The 23,130-nt window shown below is 42.8% G+C and overlaps 1 protein-coding gene across 1 annotated transcript; it reads left to right on the forward strand.

Moving 5' to 3' along the window:
• The first annotated feature begins 14,890 nt into the window (after positions 1-14,890).
• On the forward strand, positions 14,891-16,685 carry LOC139759398 (uncharacterized). The gene is made up of 2 exons (XM_071681483.1): positions 14,891-14,975; positions 15,181-16,685. Exons 1-2 carry the CDS (start codon positions 14,891-14,893, stop codon positions 16,683-16,685), a joined length of 1,590 nt encoding a protein of 529 aa, XP_071537584.1.
• The last annotated feature ends 6,445 nt before the right edge of the window (positions 16,686-23,130 follow it).

Raw genomic sequence — 23,130 nt, forward strand, 5'->3', positions numbered from 1 at the left:
TTCGATTACACCTGGTGCATTATTGTGGGTGGCATTATACCTGGTGCATTAGTTTGGTGTTATAGTACTTGGTGCATTAATATGGCGGCATGATACTTTTTGCATGAGTTTGGCTGTCATGACACTTGGTGCTTTAATGAGTGTGGCAGGATACTTGGTGAATTAGTGTGGCTGGCATGATACTTGGTGCAATAGTTGGGTGGCATTTTACTTGGTGCCTTAGTGTGAGTGGCATGATCCTTGGTGGATTAGTGTTTTCGACATGACACTTGTTGCATTAGTTTGTGTAGCATGGTAATTAATGCATTAGTGAGTAGGCATGATACTTGGTGCATTATTATGGGTAGCTTGAAACTTGATGCAGTATTGTTAGTGGTGTGATATATGGTGAATTAGTGTGGGTGGTATGATACTTGGTTCATTTATGTGGGTGACATGATACTTGGTGCATTAGTGTGGGTGACATGATACATGGTACATTTGTGTGTGTGCCATGATAGTTGATGCACTAGGATGTGTGGCATAACGCTTGGTTCATTAGCATGGGTGCTATGATACTTGTCGCAATAGAGTGGATAGCATGATACTTGGTGCATTAGTGTGGTTGGCATGATCCTTGGTGTATTAGTGTTTGCCGCATTGACACTTATTGCATTAGTGTGGGTGGCATGGTAATTGATGCATTAGTGGGGGCGGCATGGTACTTGGTGCATTATTATGGGTAGCTTGAAACTTGATGCAGTATTGTTAGTGGTGTGATATATGGTGAATTAGTGTGGGTGGCATGATACTTGATTCATTTGTGTGGGTGACATGATACTTGGTGCATTAGTGTGGGTGACATGATACATGGTACATTTGTGTGTGTGCCTTGATAGTTGATGCACTAGAATGTGTGGCATAACGCTTGGTTCATTAGCATGGGTGCTATGATACTTGTCGCAATAGAGTGGATAGCATGATACCTGGTGCATTAGTGTGGTTGGCATGATCCTTGGTGTATTAGTGTTTGCCGCATTGACACTTATTGCATTAGTGTGGGTGGCTTGGTAATTGATGCATTAGTGGGGGCGGCATGGTACTTGGTGCATTATCATGGGTGGCTTTATACTTGGTGCAGTATTGTTAGTGGCATGATATTTGATGAATCAGTGTTGGTGGCATGATAGTTGATGCATTAGTGTGCGTGGCATAACGCTTGGTGCATTAGCATGGGTGTTATGATACTTGACGCATTAGAGTGGATGGCTTGATACCTGGTGTATTAGTGTGGGTGGCATGGTGCTTGGTGCATTAGTATTGGCGGCATGATACTTGATGCATTAGTGTGGGCGGCATGTTACTTGGTGCATTAGTGTGGGCGGCATAATAGTTGGTGCATTAGTTTGGATGGCATGATATTTGGTGCATTAGTGTTTGCGGCATGATACTAGGTGTATATGTGTGGCTGGCGTGATTCTTCGTGCATTAATGTGGTTGGCATGATACTTGGTGCATTATTGTGGTGGTATATTACTTGGTGTCTTAGTGTGAGTGGCATAGTCCTTAGTGCATTAGAGATTCCGACATGACGCATGTTGCATTAGTGTGGGTGGCATGGTGCTTGGTGCATTAGTAAGGGCGGCAAGATACTTGATGCATTAATGTAGGCGGCATGTTACTTGGTGCATTAGTGTGGGCGGCATAATAGTTGGTGCATTAGTTTAGGTGCCATGGTATTTGGTGCATTAGTGTTGGCGGCATGATACTAGGTGTAATTGTGTGGTTGGCGTGCTTCTTCTGGCATTAATGTGGTTGGCATGATACTTGGTGCATTATTGTGGTGGTATATTACTTAGTGCATTTGTGTTTGCGGCATGATACTTGTATTAGTGTGGTTGCCATAACACTTATTGCATTATTGTGGGTGTCATATTATTAAGTTCATAAGTTTGGTGGTATGGTACTTTGTGCATTAGTATGGACGGCATGATATTTGGTGCATTAGTGTTGGTGGCATGATTCTTGGTGCATTAGTGAGTATGGCAGGATACATGGTTCATTAGTTTGGTGGTAAGATAATTGGTGCATTAGTGTGAGTGGCATGATACGTTGTGCATTAGTTTGGGTGGCATGTTACTTGGTGCATTAGTGTGGACGGCATACTACTTGGTGCATTAGTGTGAGGAGCATGATAGTTGGTGCATCAGTGTGTGTGGCATGATACTTGGTGCATCAATGTGGGTGGTATGATGCTTGGTGCATTAGTGTGAGTGGCATGATACTCTGTGCATTAGTGTGGGTGGCATGATACTTGGTGTTTTAGTGTGGGTAGCATGATAATTGTTGTGTTAGTGTGGGTGGCATTACATTTGGAGCATTCTTGTGGGTGGCATGATACTTGGTGCTTTATTGAGGGTGGCAGGATACTTAGTGCATGATTTTGGGTGGTATGATACTTTGTGCATTAGTGTTAGTGGCATGATACGTTGCGCATTAGTTTGGGTGCGATTACACTTGGTGCATTTTTGTGGGTGGCATGATACTTATTGTTTTATTGAGGGTGGCAGGATAGTGCATTGTTGTGGGTGGCCTGATACTTGGTGCTTTATTGAGGGTGGCAGGATACTTAGTGCATTAGTGTGGCTGGCATGAAACTTGCTGCATTATTGTTGTTACCATCATTATTGGTGCAATAGTTTGGGTGGCAAATTACTTGGTGTATTAGTGTGGATGGGATGGTGCTCGGTAGGTTAATCTGGGCAGCATACTTGATGCATTAGTGTGGGCGGCATAGTAGTTGGTGCATTAATTTGGGTGGCGTGATACATGATGCATTAGAGTTGGCGACATGATACTTGGCATATTAGTGTGGGTGCCATTATACTTGGAGTATTAGCGTGGGTTGCATGATACTTAGTCATTAGTGTGGGTGGTATGATACTTGGTACATTATTGTTGTATGATACTTGATCCATTAGTGTGACTAGCATGATACTTTTTCCATTAGTCTGGGTGGCATAATACATGGTGTATTATCGTGTGTGGCATGCTAATTAGTTCCTTAGTGTGGGTGGCATGGTACTTGGTGCATTAGTGTGGGCGGCATCACACTTGATGCATTAGTGTGGTTGGCATGATAGTTGATGCATTAGTGTGGGAGGCATGATACTTGGTGCATTAGCTTGGGTGGCATAATATTGGTGCAGTAGTGTTAGTGGCATGATACTTGGTGCATTAGTGTCGGTGGCATCATACTTGGTTCATTAGTGTGGGTGTCATAATACATGGTGCATTAATGTGGGTTGCATGATAGTTGGTGCATTATTTTGGGTGGCATGATACTTGGTGCATTAGCATTGGTGCCATGATACTTGGTGCATTAGTGTGGATGGCCTGATACTTGGTGCATTAGTGTGGGTGCCATGGTACTTGGTGCATTAGAGACAGGTGGCATGATACTTGGTGCTTTAGTGTGTGCGGCATGATACTTGGTGGATTAATGTGGGCGGCATAATACTTGGTACATTAGTTTGGGTGGCATGTTAATTGCTGCATTAGTTTTGGCGGCATGATGCTTGGAGTATCTGTGTAGGCGGCTTGATACTTGATGCATTAGTGAGGGTGGCGGGATCCATGGTGTATTAGTGTGGGAGGTATGATACTTAGTGCATTAGTGTGAGAGGCATGATACTTGGTGTATTAATGTGGGTGGCATAATACTTTGCGCATTAATTTGGGTGCCATCATATTTGGTGCATTACTTTGGATGGCATTTTACTTGGTGTCTTAGTGTGGGTGGCATGGTCCTTGGTGCATCAGTGTTTCCGACATGACACATGGTGCATTAGTGTAAGTGGCATGATAATTTATGCATTAGTGAGCGCGGCATAATACTTGGTGCATAAGCTTGTTTGGCTTCATGCTTGGTACAGTATTGTTAGTGGCATGATATCTGGTGCATCAGTGTGTGTGACATGATACTTGGTGCATTAGTGTGGGTGGCATGATACTTGGTGCATTAGTGTGGGTGACATGATCCTTGGTGCCTTTGTGTGGGTGGCATGATAGTTGGTGCATTAGTGTGGTTGGCATGATACTTGGTGCAACAGCATGAGTGCCATGATACTTGGCGCATTAGTGTAGGTGGCAAGACACTTGGTGCATTAGTGTGGGTGGCGTGATACTTGGTGCATTAGGGTGGGTGTCATTATACTTGGCGCATTATTGTGGGTGGCATGATACTTGGTGCTTTAGTGTGGTAGACATGATACTTCGTACATTAGTGCGGTTGGGATGATAGTTAGTGCATCAGTGTGGGCTTCATGATGCTTTTTGCATTAGTTTGGTTGGCATGATTCTTGGTGCATTCGTTTGGGTGGTTTGATGCTTGTTGTATTAGTTTGGTGGTATGGTAATTGGTGCATTAGTACGGAAGGCATGATACTTGGTGCATTAGTGAGGATGGCAGGATACATTGTGCATTAGTGTGGGTGGTATGATACTTGGTGCATTAGTGTGAGTGGCATTATACTTGGTGCACTAGTGTGTGGTATAATACTTGTTGCATTAGTGTGGTTGGCATGATACTTGGTGCATTAGTGTTGGTGCCATCATAATTGGTGCATTACTTTGGGTGGCATTTTACTTGGAGCCTTACTGTTGGTGCTATGGTCCCTAGCGCATCAGTGTTTGTGGAATGACACTTGGTGCATTAGTATGAGTGGTATAGTAACTGATTCATTAGTATGTGTGGCATGTTAATTGGTGCATTAGCATGGGTGCTGTGATTCTTGTTACATTAGTGTGGGTGGCATGGTACTTGTTGCATCTTTATGGGCGGCATGATATTTGGCGCATTAGTGTGGGCGGCATAATACTTAGTGCATTAGTTTGGGTGCCATGATACTTGGTGCATTAGCGTTGGCGGCATGATACTTGGTGTATTAGTGTGGGTTTCATGATTCTTCGTGCATTAGTGTGGTTGGCAAGATACTTGGTGCATTTGTGTGGGTTGCATGGTATTTGGTGAATTAGTGTGGGCTGTATGATACTTGTTGGATTAGTGCATGGTGGCATATTATCTGGTAAATTAGTGTGGATGGCATGGTACGTGGTGCATTAGTGTGGGTGCCATGGTACTTGGTGCATTAGTGCAGATGGAATGATACTTGATGGATCATTATGGTTGCCATAATACATGATGCATTAGTGTGGGTGGGATGATACTTGGTGCATTAGTGTGGTTGGCATGATATTTGGTGAATTAGTGTGGGTGATATTATACTTGGTGCATTATTTTGTTGGCATGATACGTGGTGCATTATTGTGGTGGTATGTTACATCATGCATTAGTGTGCGTGGCATGATACTTGATGTATTAGTGTGGGTGCTATCATACTTGGTGTATTAGTTTGGGTGGCATGATACTTGGTGCATCATTGTAGTGTCTTAGTGTGGGTGGCATGGTACTTGGGGCATTAGTGTGGGCCGCATGACAATTGTTGCATTAGTGTGGGTAACTTGATACTTGATGCATTAGTGTTTGAGGCATGATGCTTGGTGTGTTAGCTTGAATGGCATGATATTTTGTGCAGTAGTGTTAGTGGCATTACATTAGGTGGGTAGGTGTGAGTGGCATGATACTTGGTGCATTAGTGTGGGTGGCATAATACGCGGTGCACTAGTGTGGGTTTCATGATACTTGGTGCATTAGTGTTGGTTGCCTGATAGTTGGTGCATTAGTGTGGGTGGCGTGATACATTGTGCGTCAGCTGGGTGCCATGATACTTGGTGCATTAGTGTGGGTGGCATGATACTTGGTTTATGATTGTTGGTGGCATGTTGGTGGTATGATTGTTGGTGCATTAGTGTGGATGGCATGATATTTGGTGCATTAGTGTGGGTGGTATGATGCCTGTTGCATTAGTGTGGGTGGCATGGTACTTGGTGCATCAGTGTGGGTGGCATGATACTTAGTGCATTAGTGTGAGTGGCATGATACTTGGTGCATTAGTGTGGGCGGCATAATATTTGATGCATTATTGGTGACCGCTTGATTCTTGGTGTATTAGTGAGGGTGACAGAATTCTTCGTGCATTAGTGCGGTTGGCATGATACTTGGTGCAATTGTGTGTGTTGCATAATACTTGGTGCATTACTGTGGGCGGGATGATGCTTGTTGGATTAGTGTGGGTGGCATGATACCTGGTGCATTAGTTTGAGTGGATGATACTTGGTACTTTAGTGTGGGTGCTATGATACTTGGTGCATTATTGCGACAGGCGTGATACTTGGTGCATTAGTATGGATGCCATGATTCTTGGTGCATTAATGTGGGTGTCTTGACAGTTGTTGCATTAGTGTAGGGGCTATGAATCTTAGTGCATTAGTGTGAGTGGCATAATACTTGGTGCATTAATGTGGGTGTTATGATATTTGGTGTAATAGTGTAGTGCCATTGTACTTAGTGCATTATTTTAGTGGCATGATATTTGGTGCATTATTTTGGTTGTATTTTACTTGGTGCATTAGTGTGGGCGGTATGATACTTGGTGTATTAGTGTGGGTGTCATTGAACTTGGTGTACTAGTGTGGTCGGCATGATACTTGGTACATTAGTGTGGGTGGTATGAAACTTGATGCATTAGTGTGAGTGGAATGATATTTGGTGCATTAGTGTGAGTGGCATAATACTTAGTGCATTAGTGTGGGTTCCATGATAAATAGTGCCTTAGTGTGGGTGACATAGAACGTGGTGCATTAGTGTGGGCCGCATGAAAATTAGTGCATTATCGTGGGTGGCATGACACTTGATGCATTAGTGTGGGAGGCATAATGCTTGGTGCATTAGCTTGTGTGGCATGATATATGGTGCAGTAGTGTTAGTGGCATTATACTTGGTGCAGAACACTTGGTACATTGGTGTCTGTGGCATGACACTTGGTGCACTAGTGTGGGTTTTATGATACGTGATGTATTAGTGTGGGTGGCATGATACTTGGTGCGTTAGTGTGGGTGGCATAATACTTAGTGCATTAGCATGGGTGCCAAGATATATGGTACATTAGTGTGGGTGGCATGATACTTGATGCTTTAGTGTGTGTGGCATGATACGTGGTGCATTAGTTTAGACGGGATAATACTTGGTGCATTACTTTGGGTGGCATGTTATTTGGTGCTTTAGTGTTGGCGGCATGATACTTGTATTAATGTGGGTGGCATGATACTTGGTGCATTAAGGTGGTTGGCATTATACTTACTGCAGTAGTGTGGCTGGCATTATAATTGGTGCATTAGTGTCGGTGGCATGATACTTGGTGCATCAGTGTGGGTGGCATGATACTTAGTGCAGTTAGTGTGGGTGGCATGATACTTGATGCATTAGTGTCGGTGGTATGATACTTGATGTATTAGTGTGGGTAGCATAATACTTGGTGCATTGGTATGGGTGGCATGGTACCTGGTGCATTTATGTGGGTGCCATGATATTTTGTGCATTAGATTGATTGACATAATACTTGGTGCAGTAGTGTTAGTGGCATGATACTTGGTGCATGATTGTTGGTGGAATGATACCTGGTACTTTAGTGTGGGAAGCATGATTCTTGGTGCATTAGTGTGGGTGGTTTAATAATTGATGCATTAGTGTGGGTGGCATGATACTTGGTGCATTAGCTTGGGTGGCATGATACTTGGTGCATTAGTGTGGTTGGCAAGATAACTGTTGCACTACTGTAGGGGCATCATAGCACTTGGTGCATTAGTGTGTGTGGCTTAATACTTGGTGAATTCGTTTGGGCTTCATGATACTTGGTGCATTAGTGTGGGCGACATCATAATTGTTGCATTAGTGTGGGAATTCCATGATACTTGTTGCATTAGTGTGGTGGGTGGTATGATACTTGATATATTAGTGTGGGTGGCATGATACGTGGTTTATTAGTTTTGGCTGCATGTTGTTTGGTGCATTAGTGTGGATGGTATGATACTTTGTGCATTAGTCAGAGCGGAATGATGATTGGTGCATTAGTGTGGGTGGCATGATACTTGGTGCATTAGGGTGGTTGGCATGATACTTGGTACATTAGTGTGGGTGGCATAATACCTGGTGCATTAGTGTGGTTGGTATGACACTTGGTGCATTAATGTCTGCGGCATGATACTTGATGCATTAGTGTGGGTTCCACGATACATGTTGCATTAGTGTGGGAGGCATTATACTTGGTGCATTAGTGTGGGTGGTTGATACTTGATGCATTAGATGTGTGGTACGGTACTTGGTGTATTTGTGTGAGTAGCATGATACTTGGTGCATTGGTGTGGATTTCATAATACTTTCTGCATTAGTGTGGGTGGCATGATAATATTTGTATTACTGTGGGTGCCATGATACTTCTTGCATTAGTGTCGATGGCATGATACTTGGTGCATTACTTTGGGTGGAATGATACTTGAAATATTAGAGTGGTTGGTATGAGACTTAGTGTATTCGTGTGAGTAGCAAGAAACTTGGTGCATTATTGTGGGTGGCATAATATTTGGTGTATTAGTTTGGGAGGCATGGTACTTGGTGCATTAGTGTGGGCGGCATGATGCTTGGTGCATTAGAGTGGGTGTTATGATACTTGTTGCAATAGTGTGTCATGATACTTGGTTTTATTAGTGTGGGTGGCATAATACATGGTGCATTAGTGTGGGTGGCATAATACTAGGTACATTAGTGTGGATGGCATGATACTTGGTGTAATTCTGTGGGTGCCATGATACTTGGTGCATTAGTTTGGTTGGCATGATATTTGGTGCCTTGGTTTGGTGGCATCGTACTTGGTGCATTAGTGTGGGTGGCATGACACTTGATGCATTAGTGTGGGTGGCATGATACTTCGTGCTGTAGTATGGTTTGCATGATACTTGGTGCATTAGTGTGGTTGACATGATAATTGGTGCTTTAGTGTTGGCGCCATTATACTTGGTGCATTATTTTGGATGGCATGAGACTTGGTACATTAGTTTGGGTGGCAGAATACTTGGTGCAGGTAGTGTGGGTGCCATGATACTTGGTGCATTATTGTGGGTTGAATGATGCTTGGTACTTTAGTGTGGGTGACCTGACTCTTGGTGCATTAGTGTGGGTGGATTGATACTTGAAGCATTACTTTGGGCGACATGATGTTTAGTGTATTAGCTTGGATGGCATGATGCTTGGTGCAATAGTTTTGGTGGCATGATACTTGGTGCATTAGTGTCGTTGGCATGGTACTTGGTGCATGAGTGTGGGTGCCATTATACTTGGTGCATTATTGTGGGTGGCATGATACTTAGTGCATTAGTGTTGGTGGCATGTTACTTGGTGATTAAGAGTCGGTGGCATGATACTTGGTGTCTTAGTGAGGGTGGCATGATACTTGGTGCATAAGAGTGGGTGGCATGATACTTGCTGCATTAGTGTGGGTAGCATGAATCTTTGTGCAATTAGTGTGGATGGCATGATACTTGGCGCATTAGTTTGAGTAACATGATATTTGGTGCATTAGTGTGGGTGCCATGATACTTGGTGCATTAGTGTGGGTGGAATGATACTTCGAGCATTAGTTTGGGTGGCATAATACTTGATGCAGTAGTGTGGGTGGCATGATACTTGATGCATTATTGTGGGTGGAATGATTCTTGGTACTTTAGTGTGGGTGGCATGACTCTTGGTGCATTAGTGTAGGTGGATTGATACTTGATGCATTAGTGTGATCGGCATGATACTTGGTGCATTGGCTTGGGTGGCATGATACTTGGTGCATTACTTTGGTTGGCATGATAGTTGTTGCATTAGTGTGGATGGCATGATACATGGTGCATTAGTGTGGTTGGCATGATACTTAATGCATTAGTATGGGTGGCATGATGTTTGGCGCATCAGTGTGGGTGGCATGATAGTAAGGTGCTTTCGTGGATGGCATGATACTTTGTGCATTAGTGTTGTTGGCATGATACTTGGTGCATTAGTGTGGGTGGCATGACACTTGATGCATTAGTGTGGGTGGCATGATACTTCGTGCTGTATTATGGTTTGCATGATACTTGGTGCATTAGTGTGGTTGACATGATAATTGGTGCTTTAGTGTTGGCGCCATTATACTTGGTGCATTATTTTGGGTGGCATGAGACTTGGTACATTAGTTTGGGTGGTAGAATACTTGGTGCAGTAGTGTGGGTGCCATGATACTTGGTGCATTATTGTGGGTTGAATGATGCTTGGCACTTTAGTGAGGGTGACCTGACTCTTGGTGCATTAGTGTGGGTGGATTGATACTTGAAGCATTACTTTGGGCGACATGATATTTAGAGTATGAGCTTGGGTGGCATGATGCTTGGTGCAATAGTTTTGGTGGCATGATACTTGGTGCATTAGTGTCGTTGGCATGGTACTTGGTGCATGAGTGTGGGTGCCATTATACTTGGTGCATTATTGTGGGTGGCATGATACTTAGTGCATTAGTGTTGGTGGCATGTTACTTGGTGATTTAGAGTCGGTGGCATGATACTTGGTGTCTTAGTGAGGGTGGCAAGATACTTGGTGCATAAGAGTGGGTGGCATGATACTTGCTGCATTAGTGTGGGTAGCATGAATCTTGGTGCAATTAGTGTGGATGGCATGATACTTGGCGCATTAGTTTGAGTAGCATGATACTTGGTGCATTAGTGTGGGTGCCATGATACTTGGTGCATTAGTGTGGGTGGAATGATACTTTGTGCATTAGTGTGGGTGGCATAATACTTGGTGCAGTAGTGTGGGTGGCATGATACTTGATGTATTATTGTGGGTGGAATGATACTTGGTACTTTAGTGTGGGTGGCATGACTCTTGGTGCATTAGTGTAGGTGGATTGATACTTGATGCATTAGTGTGATCGGCATGATACTTGGTGCATTGGCTTGGGTGGCATGATGCTTGGTGCATTACTTTGGTTGGCATGATAGTTGTTGCATTAGTGTGGATGGCATGATACATGGTGCATTAGTGTGGTTGGCATGATACTTAATGCATTAGTATGGGTGGCATGATGTTTGGCGCGTTAGTGTGGGTGGCATGATTGTAAGGTGCATTCGTGGATGGCATGATACTTTGTGCATTAGTGTTGTTGGCATGATACTTGGTGCATTAGTGTGGTTGGCATGAATGACACTTGGTGCATTAGTGTGGGTGTCATTATACTCGGTGCATTATTGTGGGTGGGATGATACTTGGTGTATTAATGTGGATGGCATCGTACTCTGTGCATTAGTCTGGGCGGCATGATACTTGGTGCATTCGTGTGTGTGGCATGATACTTGGTATATCAGAGTTAGTGCAATAGTGTGGGCTTCATGATACCTGGTGTTTTAGTTTGCGTGGCATCATACTTGGTGCATTAGTTTGGCCGGCAAAATACTTGGTGCATTAGTGTGGGTGCCATGACAATTATTTCATTAGTGTAGGTGGCATGATATTGGTGTATTAGTGTGGTTCTCATGATATTTGGTACAGTAGTGTGAGTGGCATGATACTTGATATATCAATATAGGCACCATGGTACTTGGTGCACCAGTGTGGGTGGCTTAATACTTGGTGCATTAATGTGGTGTCATGTACTCTCCTAAGATCTTGTTTAAGGGTATTGGATTACTAGCAATCGAATAGTCGTTCCCTGTTGGGGGCGATCATAGCCTCGCAGTTAGCATTCCCAGCTACCACGCAAATGGTACGGGGTTCGATTCTTTGCATATATGTATATATATATATATATATATATATATATATATATATATATATATATATATATATATATATATATATATATATATATATATATATATATATTATCATGTACTCTCCTAACATCTTGTTTAGATTTAGAATCTTATATTATTTTGTCCTCCATACTACGCACCACTGCCTCTCTGCCACGTTGGAACCAGATCATTCTGCGTTCATTCAAGTCCTTGTTGCTTCGTCTCACTTTGACTGAGACAAGCCGGGCTTCATACCCACTCCTTATATATCAGTGCCGATGCCTTCCACGGCAGTCTCAACCCAGACGGCATCCTGAGGTATAGTGGCTCTTCCCCGAGGTGTGGTGGTGTGGTAGGGGAGCGTAACGATTTTCTTTATATAAGTTAAGCTGCCTTTGTGGTTAAATGCACTTATGATTGTATTAACATAGTTTTATGTTGTGTGCTGGGAAATTGCTTTTCGTTTGATTTGTGGTTAATTAGTTATTATACTTGCTGTTACTTCTATGTTTGATTAATGATACTGATCATTATCAACCTGGGCTCATTCTACACCTGTAATTTTTCACAATCATTTATGACGGGTCTTCTCCTCGCAGTATAACCTAGACTACAGTGCTCTATATCGACCATTACTTTCATTACTGTGAGAGCTAGATTCGTTATGTGGGGGCCTGTCCGGAAGGTTTGTTATTTGATAAGTTTCCTTGTGCACACTACATAGACTTGTTAACCGTCCTTACATTAAATTGATTTAGTTCCGTGGGAAGGTAACTCTTAATCTAGTTATAACTTTTGGTTATTTCTCGAGTGTATAACTGCCTTGTACCTGGCCAGTGCATAGCTAGTTAGCTTTCCTACATAATTAATGGTATAGCCTGTTCCTGCTACGTCCCACATGTGTTCATACCTAAGAAATCTACACTGACTCCCATAAATCGTCGTACAGAGACTCTCACTCATTTATAATCTGAGCCAGCGAAGCTCATCATTTCTCTCACTTTAATTTACACTCGTTTGTAACTTGACCAGTCTCAAACTTTTAATAAGTACTCTGTATAGTTTTGGTAATTCCAGTGCGTATGTATGGGAAATACGTTACTACCTTAACTACACACTGGCTCGTTACAAGTTGAAAGTGTCTACCTGCGGTTTTCATACTATTTACTAGCTCGGGAGGTATTTGGTGTGATTACCAACATTTCTCGCTTAATTTTATATATCCATTCCTATTGTCCTTTAACCTATTTTTGCCTTGTTCACCATGACTGACTTTGACCCCGTAAGGTTTGTAAGTAACCCTTCAGTTGAGGAACTTGATTCAGATAATATAACTATGTATGATCTTAAGTGTATTGCCACTACATTTCGAGTGCCATTCACTCATAGTACAACTAAGGATGAACTTAAGTCTAACATTGAAGCCTACTTAAAGGCTACAGATTTTGCTACCCATCATTGCACATCAACTCCTGACCTACAGACTACTCTTGAGATTGAGACTGTTAAACTCCAAGCTTTGCAAGTTAAACTACAGACTGAACTCGCTGAACGTGAAACCATGAGACTGAAGCACGAACACGAGTCAAAGGTCTTACAACTGAAACAAAGCATCCCAGATACAGAAGCTCCTATCAAGTTTGATGTTGTCAAGCATGTCAAGCTTCTTCCTATTTTCACAGAGAAGAATCCAGAAGCCTTCTTTAGACAATTTGAAACAACAGCAGAACACTTCAAATGGCCCAAGGAGCACTGGGTCTGGCTCCTAAAGCCCAAGCTTGTGGGTAAGGCAGTTGATGTGTGTGATGGGATTCATGATATTACTAACTATGAGGAGATAAAAGAGGCTATTTTGGCCACGTATTCTATTACAACTGAAGGTTACAGACAGGCTTTTAGGAACCTAACTAAAACTCAAACATGTTCAGAATTTGCTGCTGAGAAACTTAGATCATTTAATAATTGTATTAAATCGGCTAGTGTAGATACATTTGAAGGCCTGGTCAACTTGCTTATGCTTGAAGAGTTTAAGAGAAAGGTTCCATACTACATAATGGTGCATATAACCAACAGGGAGGAAACAGATTACTTAAAGGCAGCTAAGCTCGCTGACGTCTACTCCCTTATCCATCGTCCACAACAGGGAGAAGGGAAAACTACCCCTTCTACTGTAAGGTCACATGCAGGTTCCACACACGCTAAACATGTTTCTGGACAGGGTCAACTAGGTGAGAAATATGCTCAGGTCTTTAGGTTCTGTAAGAAAGAAGGACACCTTATAAAGGATTGTCCTGATCCTAGGTGTAAGGTATCTAAGGGCACAACCGCCACTGCGACAACCTTCACAAAACCTGTGGCAACCACCAACCTACAGGATTCTCCAACATCAATCGACCTCTTTCAACCATTCCGCTCCCCTGGCACTGTGTCTCTAGGCCCTGGCAAGCAACAACACCCTGTACAGATCATCAGAGACACTGCATCGGCCCAATCTCTGATCCACAAGGCATCTCTCCCTGATATTGACTCTAACCTAATGGGTGAGAAGGTCTATCTCAAATTGGTCAACGCCAGCACTCCAGTACACCTTGCCAAAATAGAGCTTGACTGTGAGGCGGTGAAAGGTACAGTAACTGCAGTAGTTGATACACCTCTACCTATACCTGACGCCACCTTCCTTCTTGGTAAAGACCTAGCCGGCAGTCAGGTCGTCCCTGCACTAACTATTCGAGACACTCCACTGCCCTATAGCCCTACTGAAGACGTTGAGAAGGAGCAGCCAACCCTGTTCCCCATCTGTGCCGTCACACGCTCTCAACATAGACGGACCGTGGACGAGGAGGATCCTACACCACTTCTCTTTCCTAAGCCCTGCAATGAAGGTTTTACTACTTGTGGTCTGGATGTATCTCCTTTAAACAAGCTGATATCCGAGCACAAACTAGAGGAGGCCCAGCGACAGGACCCAACCCTCACGAAGTTACACCAGGAGGTCCTGCCGAAAGAAGATATCCTCGACACACCTGCCTTCTACTACCAAGATAACATCCTTATGAGGTTCTATAGACCCCCTAAACTCTCTGATAAAGATACATGGGCCGAGACGCATCAAGTGGTAGTTCCACAGTGAATAAGGCAGCCTCTTATGGAAATCGCACATGAAGGTTTTAGTGGTCACTTAGGAATTAAGAAAACCTACCTCAAACTACTTAATGATTTCTATTGGCCTGGTATGAAGGATATAGTTTCATTTATCAATTCTTGCTTAACTTGTCAGATTGTAGGGAAACCTAATCAATCAATTCCACCATATCCATTGCAACCCATTCCAGTTCCTTCAGAACCCTTTCAAAAGATTACTGACATAGTTGGTCCCTTGCCAAAGTCTATGAAGGGAAATCAGTATATACTTACAGTACTTTGCCCTACATCTAGAAAGTGATAGTGGCACCAACTTCACCAGCGATCTCTTCAAAGATGTGCTTCAGGAGCTAGGTATCAAACAGACCCTGTCCACAGCATATCACCCGCAGAGTCAAGGTGCCCTTGAGAGGCACCATCAAACCCTCAAATCAATGATACGCAAGTACTGTCATGAGAGGAATTGGGATGAAAGATTACCCTTTCTCTTATTTGCTGTTCGAGAATCTCCACACGAGTCACTTGGTTGCTCACCTTTTGAGCTCGTCTTTGGTAGAAAAGTCAGAGGACCTCATAAAGTGGTTAAAGATAAGCTCATTAGTCATAAAGTTCCACTGAAATCTGTCACAACCTACTTGCAACAACTGAAAGATAACCTTGATAAGATACGTAAATGTGCTAGGAATAATTTGAAGATTTCACAACATACTATGAAATCAGTATTTGATGTTAAAGCTAAAGTCAGAAACTTTCAGGAAGGAGATAAAGTTCTAGCTTACTTCCCAATTACTGGTTCTCCTCTGTCAGCCAAGTATCACGGTCCTTACACAATAAAATCTAAAGTCAATGATTACAATTACATAATAAGTACTCCTGGTCGTCGTGAAGCAACACAATTTGTCCATGTTAACCTTCTAAAACCTTTTCTATCACAGGATCCTGCACGTGACCAGATAGGATTGCCATGCAATGTAATAGGCTCACAGGTAGATAACACTCTTGATACTTCTAGCACAACTAACAATTGGAAAGGACATTCAAACTCTGACATACTACAAGACTTGCCTAAATTTCTTGCACATTTGCAACGTGAACAAGCCAAAGAAGTCTCAAGTGTGCTCTTAAGTCATTCTAGTGTGATATCGGACACGCCAGGCCATTGCACAATTATGTCTCATGATGTTGTACTAATTCCTGGAACAAACCCTATTAGCCAGCCACCACACAGAATACTACATCAAAAGAGAGAGCAGATGAAGAAAGAGGTGGACTACCTACTACACAACAACCTGGCTGTACCTAGCTGTTCACCGGGGGCATCTCCCTGCTTGCTCGTTCCTAAGGAGGACAGACAGCTTCGCCTGTGCACAGACTACCGTCGACTCAACAGTGTCACCCAGTCAGACGCCTATCCATTGCCCCGCATCGATGATCTGATTGACACGGTGGGACAGTCCAAGTATATTTCAAAGATAGATCTGAATAAAGGGATTTATCAGATTCCATTAACTAAAAATGCTCAAACTATCTCGGCATTTATAACACCATTTGGGTTATATGAGTACAGAGTAATGCCGTTTGGTATGCGTAACAGCCCAGGGACATTCCAGCGTACAATGAATTTTCTGTTCCAAGATCTGGACAAAGTTGAAGTATACTTAGATGACATAATTGTTTACTCAGACACTTGGTATAATCATATGCACAGACTGTCAGCTGTTCTCCGGAAACTCCAGGACGCTTACCTCACCATCAAGCTGGCCAAATCAACTTTCTGCAGCGCCTGGGACATGAGGTAGGAAAAGGAAATGTTCGACCTAAGTCTGCCAACGTAAGCGCTATCCTCTGCTACCCAACGCCAGATACTAAGAAGAGTTTGATGCGCTTCCCCGGTATGGCGGGTTTCTACCGCCGCTACTGCCCAAACTTCTCTTCTGTGGTTGCCCACACTTCCCACAAACCCTATTAGCCAGCCACCACACAGAATACCACATCAAAAGAGAGAGCAGATGAAGAAAGAGGTGGACTACCTACTACACAACAACCTGGCTGTACCTAGCTGTTCACCTTCCCACTCGTCTAACGAGTGGGAAGGTGACATTTAAGTGGACGGAGGAATGCCAGGAAGCCTTCAACCACTTGAGAACCTATTTGTCTCATGAGCCCGTCCTGATGGCCCCTAACGTCGCTCAACCCTTCGTTCTTCAAACAGACGCAAACGATGTAGCCGTTGGAGCAGTCTTACTACAAGAGACGGACGGAGTAATGCATCCAATAGCATATCACTCCGCAAAATTTAACAAGCATCAGAAGTCTTATAGTACCTTCGAGAAGGAACTCCTGGCCATCGTCTCTGCAATCAAGAAGTTCGAGTGCTACCTCTACGGCCATCAAAGACTTGTGGTTTACACGGACCATAACCCCATCACGTTCCTCAACCGCAACATATTCTCCAATCAACGCCTGCTGAGATGGTCGCTCTTCTTGCAACCGTACAACCTCCAGATTAAACACATCAAAGGACCTGAAAACAGGATAGCGGACGCTTTATCACGAGTTTAAGTCTCAGTCAGTACATCTCTGTATATATATTTTTTAACTTTCCCTTCAGGAAAGTTCTCTTTCGGGGGAGGTGTCATGTACTCTCCTAAGATCTTGTTTAAGGGTATTGGATTACTAGCAATCGAATAGTCGTTTCCCTGTTGGGGGCGATCATAGCCTCGCAGTTAGCGTTCCCAGCTACCACGCAAATGGTACGGGGTTCGAATCTTTGCATATATGTATATATATATATTATCATGTACTCTCCTAACATCTTGTTTAAATTTTAAATCTTATATTATTTTGTCCATACTACGCACCACTGCCTCTCTGCCACGTTGGAACCAGATCGTTCTGCGTTCATTCAAGTCCTTGTTGCTTCGTCTCACTTTGACTGAGACAAGCCGGGCTTCATACCCACTCCTTATATATCAGTGCCGATGCCTTCCGCGGCAGTCTCAACCCAGACGGCATCCTGAGGTGTAGTGGCTCTTCCCCGAGGTGTGGTGGTGTGGTAGGGGAGCGTAACGATTTTTTTTTTATATAAGTTAAGCTGCCTTTGGGGTTAAATGCACTTATGATTGTATTAACATAGTTTTATGTTGTGTGCTGGGAAATTGCTTTTCGTTTGATTTGTGGTTAATTAGTTATTATACTTGCTGTTACTTCTATGTTTGATTAATGATACTGATCATTATCAACCTGGGCTCATTCTACACCTGTAATTTTTCACAATCATTTATGACGGGTCTTCTCCTCGCAGTATAACCTAGACAACAGTGCTCTATATCGACCATTACTTTCATTAGCTTGGATGGCATGATGCTTGGTGCAATAGTTTTGGGTGGCATGATACTTGTGCATTAGTGTCGTTGGCATGGTACTTGGTGCATGAGTGTGGGTGCCATTATACTTGGTGCATTATTGTGGGTGGCATGATACTTAGTGCATTAGTGTTGGTGGCATGTTACTTGGTGATTTAGAGTCGGTGGCATTATACTTGGTGTCTTAGTGAGGGTGGCATGAAACTTGGTGCATAAGAGTGGGTGGCATGATACTTGCTGCATTAGTGTGGGTAGCATGAATCTTTGTGCAATTAGTGTGGATGGCATGATACTTGGCGCATTAGTTTGAGTAGCATGATACTTGGTGCATTAGTGTGGGTGCCATGATACTTGGTGCATTAGTGTGGGTGGAATGATACTTTGTGCATTAGTTTGGGTGGCATAATACTTGATGCAGTAGTGTTTGTGGCATGATACTTGATGCATTATTGTGGGTGGAATGATTCTTGGTACTTTAGTGTGGGTGGCATGACTCTTGGTGCATTAGTGTAGGTGGATTGATACTTGATGCATTAGTGTGATCGGCATGATACTTGGTGCATTGGCTTGGGTGGCATGATACTTGGTGCATTACTTTGGTTGGCATGATAGTTGTTGCATTAGTGTGGATGGCATGATACATGGTGCATTAGTGTGGTTGGCATGATACTTAATGCATTAGTATGGGTGGCATGATTTTTGGCGCATCAGTGTGGGTGGCATGATAGTAAGGTGCTTTCGTGGATGGCATGATACTTTGTGCATTAGTGTTGTTGGCATGATACTTGGTGCATTAGTGTGGGTGGCATGACACTTGATGCATTAGTGTGGATGGCATGATACTTCGTGCTGTATTATGGTTTGCATGATACTTGGTGCATTAGTGTGGTTGACATGATAATTGGTGCTTTAGTGTTGGCGCCATTATACTTGGTGCATTATTTTGGGTGGCATGAGACTTGGTACATTAGTTTGGGTGGTAGAATACTTGGTGCAGTAGTGTGGGTGCCATGATACTTGGTGCATTATTGTGGGTTGAATGATGCTTGGCACTTTAGTGAGGGTGACCTGACTCTTGGTGCATTAGTGTGGGTGGATTGATACTTGAAGCATTACTTTGGGCGACATGATATTTAGAGTATTAGCTTGGGTGGCATGATGCTTGGTGCAATAGTTTTGGTGGCATGATACTTGGTGCATTAGTGTCGTTGGCATGGTACTTGGTGCATGAGTGTGGGTGCCATTATACTTGGTGCATTATTGTGGGTGGCATGATACTTAGTGCATTAGTGTTGGTGGCATGTTACTTGGTGATTTAGAGTCGGTGGCATGATACTTGGTGTCTTAGTGAGGGTGGCAAGATACTTGGTGCATAAGAGTGGGTGGCATGATACTTGCTGCATTAGTGTGGGTAGCATGAATCTTGGTGCAATTAGTGTGGATGGCATGATACTTGGCGCATTAGTTTGAGTAGCATGATACTTGGTGCATTAGTGTGGGTGCCATGATACTTGGTGCATTAGTGTGGGTGGAATGATACTTTGTGCATTAGTGTGGGTGGCATAATACTTGGTGCAGTAGTGTGGGTGGCATGATACTTGATGTATTATTGTGGGTAGAATGATACTTGGTACTTTAGTGTGGGTGGCATGACTCTTGGTGCATTAGTGTAGGTGGATTGATACTTGATGCATTAGTGTGATCGGCATGATACTTGGTGCATTGGCTTGGGTGGCATGATGCTTGGTGCATTACTTTGGTTGGCATGATAGTTGTTGCATTAGTGTGGATGGCATGATACATGGTGCATTAGTGTGGTTGGCATGATACTTAATGCATTAGTATGGGTGGCATGATGTTTGGCGCGTTAGTGTGGGTGGCATGATTGTAAGGTGCATTCGTGGATGGCATGATACTTTGTGCATTAGTGTTGTTGGCATGATACTTGGTGCATTAGTGTGGTTGGCATGAATGACACTTGGTGCATTAGTGTGGGTGTCATTATACTCGGTGCATTATTGTGGGTGGGATGATACTTGGTGTATTAATGTGGATGGCATCGTACTCTGTGCATTAGTCTGGGCGGCATGATACTTGGTGCATTCGTGTGTGTGGCATGATACTTGGTATATCAGAGTTAGTGCAATAGTGTGGGCTTCATGATACCTGGTGTTTTAGTTTGCGTGGCATCATACTTGGTGCATTAGTTTGGCCGGCAAAATACTTGGTGCATTAGTGTGGGTGCCATGACAATTATTTCATTAGTGTAGGTGGCATGATATTGGTGTATTAGTGTGTTTCTCATGATATTTGGTACAGTAGTGTGAGTGGCATGATACTTGATATATCAGTATAGGCACCATGGTACTTGGTGCACCAGTGTGGGTGGCTTAATACTTGGTGCATTAATGTGGTGTCATGTACTCTCCTAAGATCTTGTTTAAGGGTATTGGATTACTAGCAATCGAATAGCCGTTCCCTGTTGGGGGCGATCATAGCCTCGCAGTTAGCATTCCCAGCTACCACGCAAATGGTACGGGGTTCGATTCTTTGCATATATGTATATATATATATATATATATATATATATATATATATATATATATATATATATATATATATATATATATATATATATATATATATATATATATTATCATGTACTCTCCTAACATCTTGTTTAGATTTAGAATCTTATATTATTTTGTCCTCCATACTCCGCACCACTGCCTCTCTGCCACGTTGGAACCAGATCATTCTGCGTTCATTCAAGTCCTTGTTTTTTCGTCTCACTTTGACTGAGACAAGCCGGGCTTCATACCCACTCCTTATATATCAGTGCCGATGCCTTCCACGGCAGTCTCAACCCAGACGGCATCCTGAGGTATAGTGGCTCTTCCCCGAGGTGTGGTGGTGTGGTAGGGGAGCGTAACGATTTTTTTATATAAGTTAAGCTGCCTTTGTGGTTAAATGCACTTATGGTTGTACTAACATAGTTTTATGTTGTGTGCTGGGAAATTGCTTTTTCATTTGATTTGTGGTTAATTAGTTATTATACTTGCTGTTACTTCTATGTTTGATTAATAATACAGATCATCATCAACCTGGGCTCATTCTACACCTGTAATTGTTCACAATCATTTATGACGGGTCTTCTCCTCGCAGTATAACCTAGACAACAGTGCTCTATTTGACCATCACCTTCATTACTGTGAGAGCTAGATTCGTTATATGGGGGCCTGTCCGGGATGTTTGTTATCTAATAAGTTTCCTTGTGCACACCACATAGACTTGTTAACCGTCCTTATATTAAAGTGATTTAGTTCCGTGGGAAGGTAACTCTTAATCTAGTTATAACTTTTGGTTATTTCTCGAGTGTATAACTGCCTTGTACCTGGCCAGTGCATAGCTAGTTAGCTTTCCTACATAATTAATGGTATAGCCTGTTCCTGCTACGTCTCACAAGTGTTCATACCTGAGAAATCTACACTGACTCCCATAAATCGTCGTACAGAGACTCTCACTCATTTATAATATGAGCCAGCGAAGCTCATCATTTCTCTCACTTTTATTTACACTCGTTTGTAACTTGACCAGTCTCAAACTTTTAATAAGTACTCTGTATAGTTTTGGTAATTCCAGTGCGTATGTATGTGAAATACGTTACTACCTTAACTACACACTGGCTCGTTACAAGTTGAAAGTGTCTACCTGCGGTTTTCATACTATTTACTAGCTCGGGAGGTATTTGGTGTGATCACCAACATTTCTCGCTTAATTTTATATATCCATTCCTATTGTCCTTTAACCTATTTTTGCCTTTGTTCACCATGATTGACTTTGACCCTGTAAGGTTTGTAAGTAACCCTTCAGTTGAGGAACTTGATTCAGATAATATAACTAAGGATAATCTTAAGTTTATTGCCACTACATTTCGAGTGCCATTCACTCATAGTACAACTAAGGATGAAGTTAAGTCTAACATTGAAGCCTACTTAAGAGCTACAGGTTTTACTACCCACCATTGCACATCAACTCCTGACCTACAGACTGCTCTTGAGATTGAGACTGTTAAACTCCAAGCTTTGCAAGTTAAACTACAGACTGAACTCGCTGAACGTGTAACCACGAGACTGAAGCGCGAACACGAGTTAAAGGTCTTACAGCTGAAACAAAGCATCCCAGAGACAGAAGCTCCTGTCAAGTTTGATGTTGCCAAGCATGTCAAGCTTCTTCCTATTTTCACAGAGAAGAATCCAGAAGCCTTCTTTAGACAATTTGAAACATCAGCAGAAGCAGAACACTTCAAATGGCCCAAGGAGCACTGGATCTGGCTCCTAAAGCTCAAGCTTGTGGGTAAGGCAGTTGATGTGTGTGATGGGATTCATGACATTACTAACTATGAGGAGATAAAAGAGGCAATTTTAGCCACGTATTCTATTACAACTGAAGGTTACAGACAGGCTTTTAGGAACCTAACTAAAACTCAAACATGTTCAGAATTTGCTGCTGAGAAACTTAGATCATTTAATAATTATATTAAATCGGCTAGTGTAGATACATTTGAAGGCCTGGTCAACTTGCTTATGCTTGAAGAGTTTAAGAGAAAGGTTCCATACTACATAATGGTGCATATAACCAACAGGGAGGAAACAGATTACTTAAAGGCAGCTAAGCTCGCTGACGTCTACTCCCTTATCCATCGTCCACAACAGGGAGAAGGGAAAACTACCCCTTCTACTGTAAGGTCACATGCAGATTCCACACACGCTAAACATGTTTCTGGACAGGGTCAACTAGGTGAGAAATATGCTCAGGTCTTTAGGTTCTGTAAGAAAGAAGGACACCTTATAAAGGATTGTCCTGATCCTAGGTGTAA

The sequence above is a fragment of the Panulirus ornatus genome, chromosome 33 (genome assembly GCF_036320965.1).
Source record: "Panulirus ornatus isolate Po-2019 chromosome 33, ASM3632096v1, whole genome shotgun sequence".
NCBI lineage: Eukaryota > Metazoa > Arthropoda > Malacostraca > Decapoda > Palinuridae > Panulirus > Panulirus ornatus.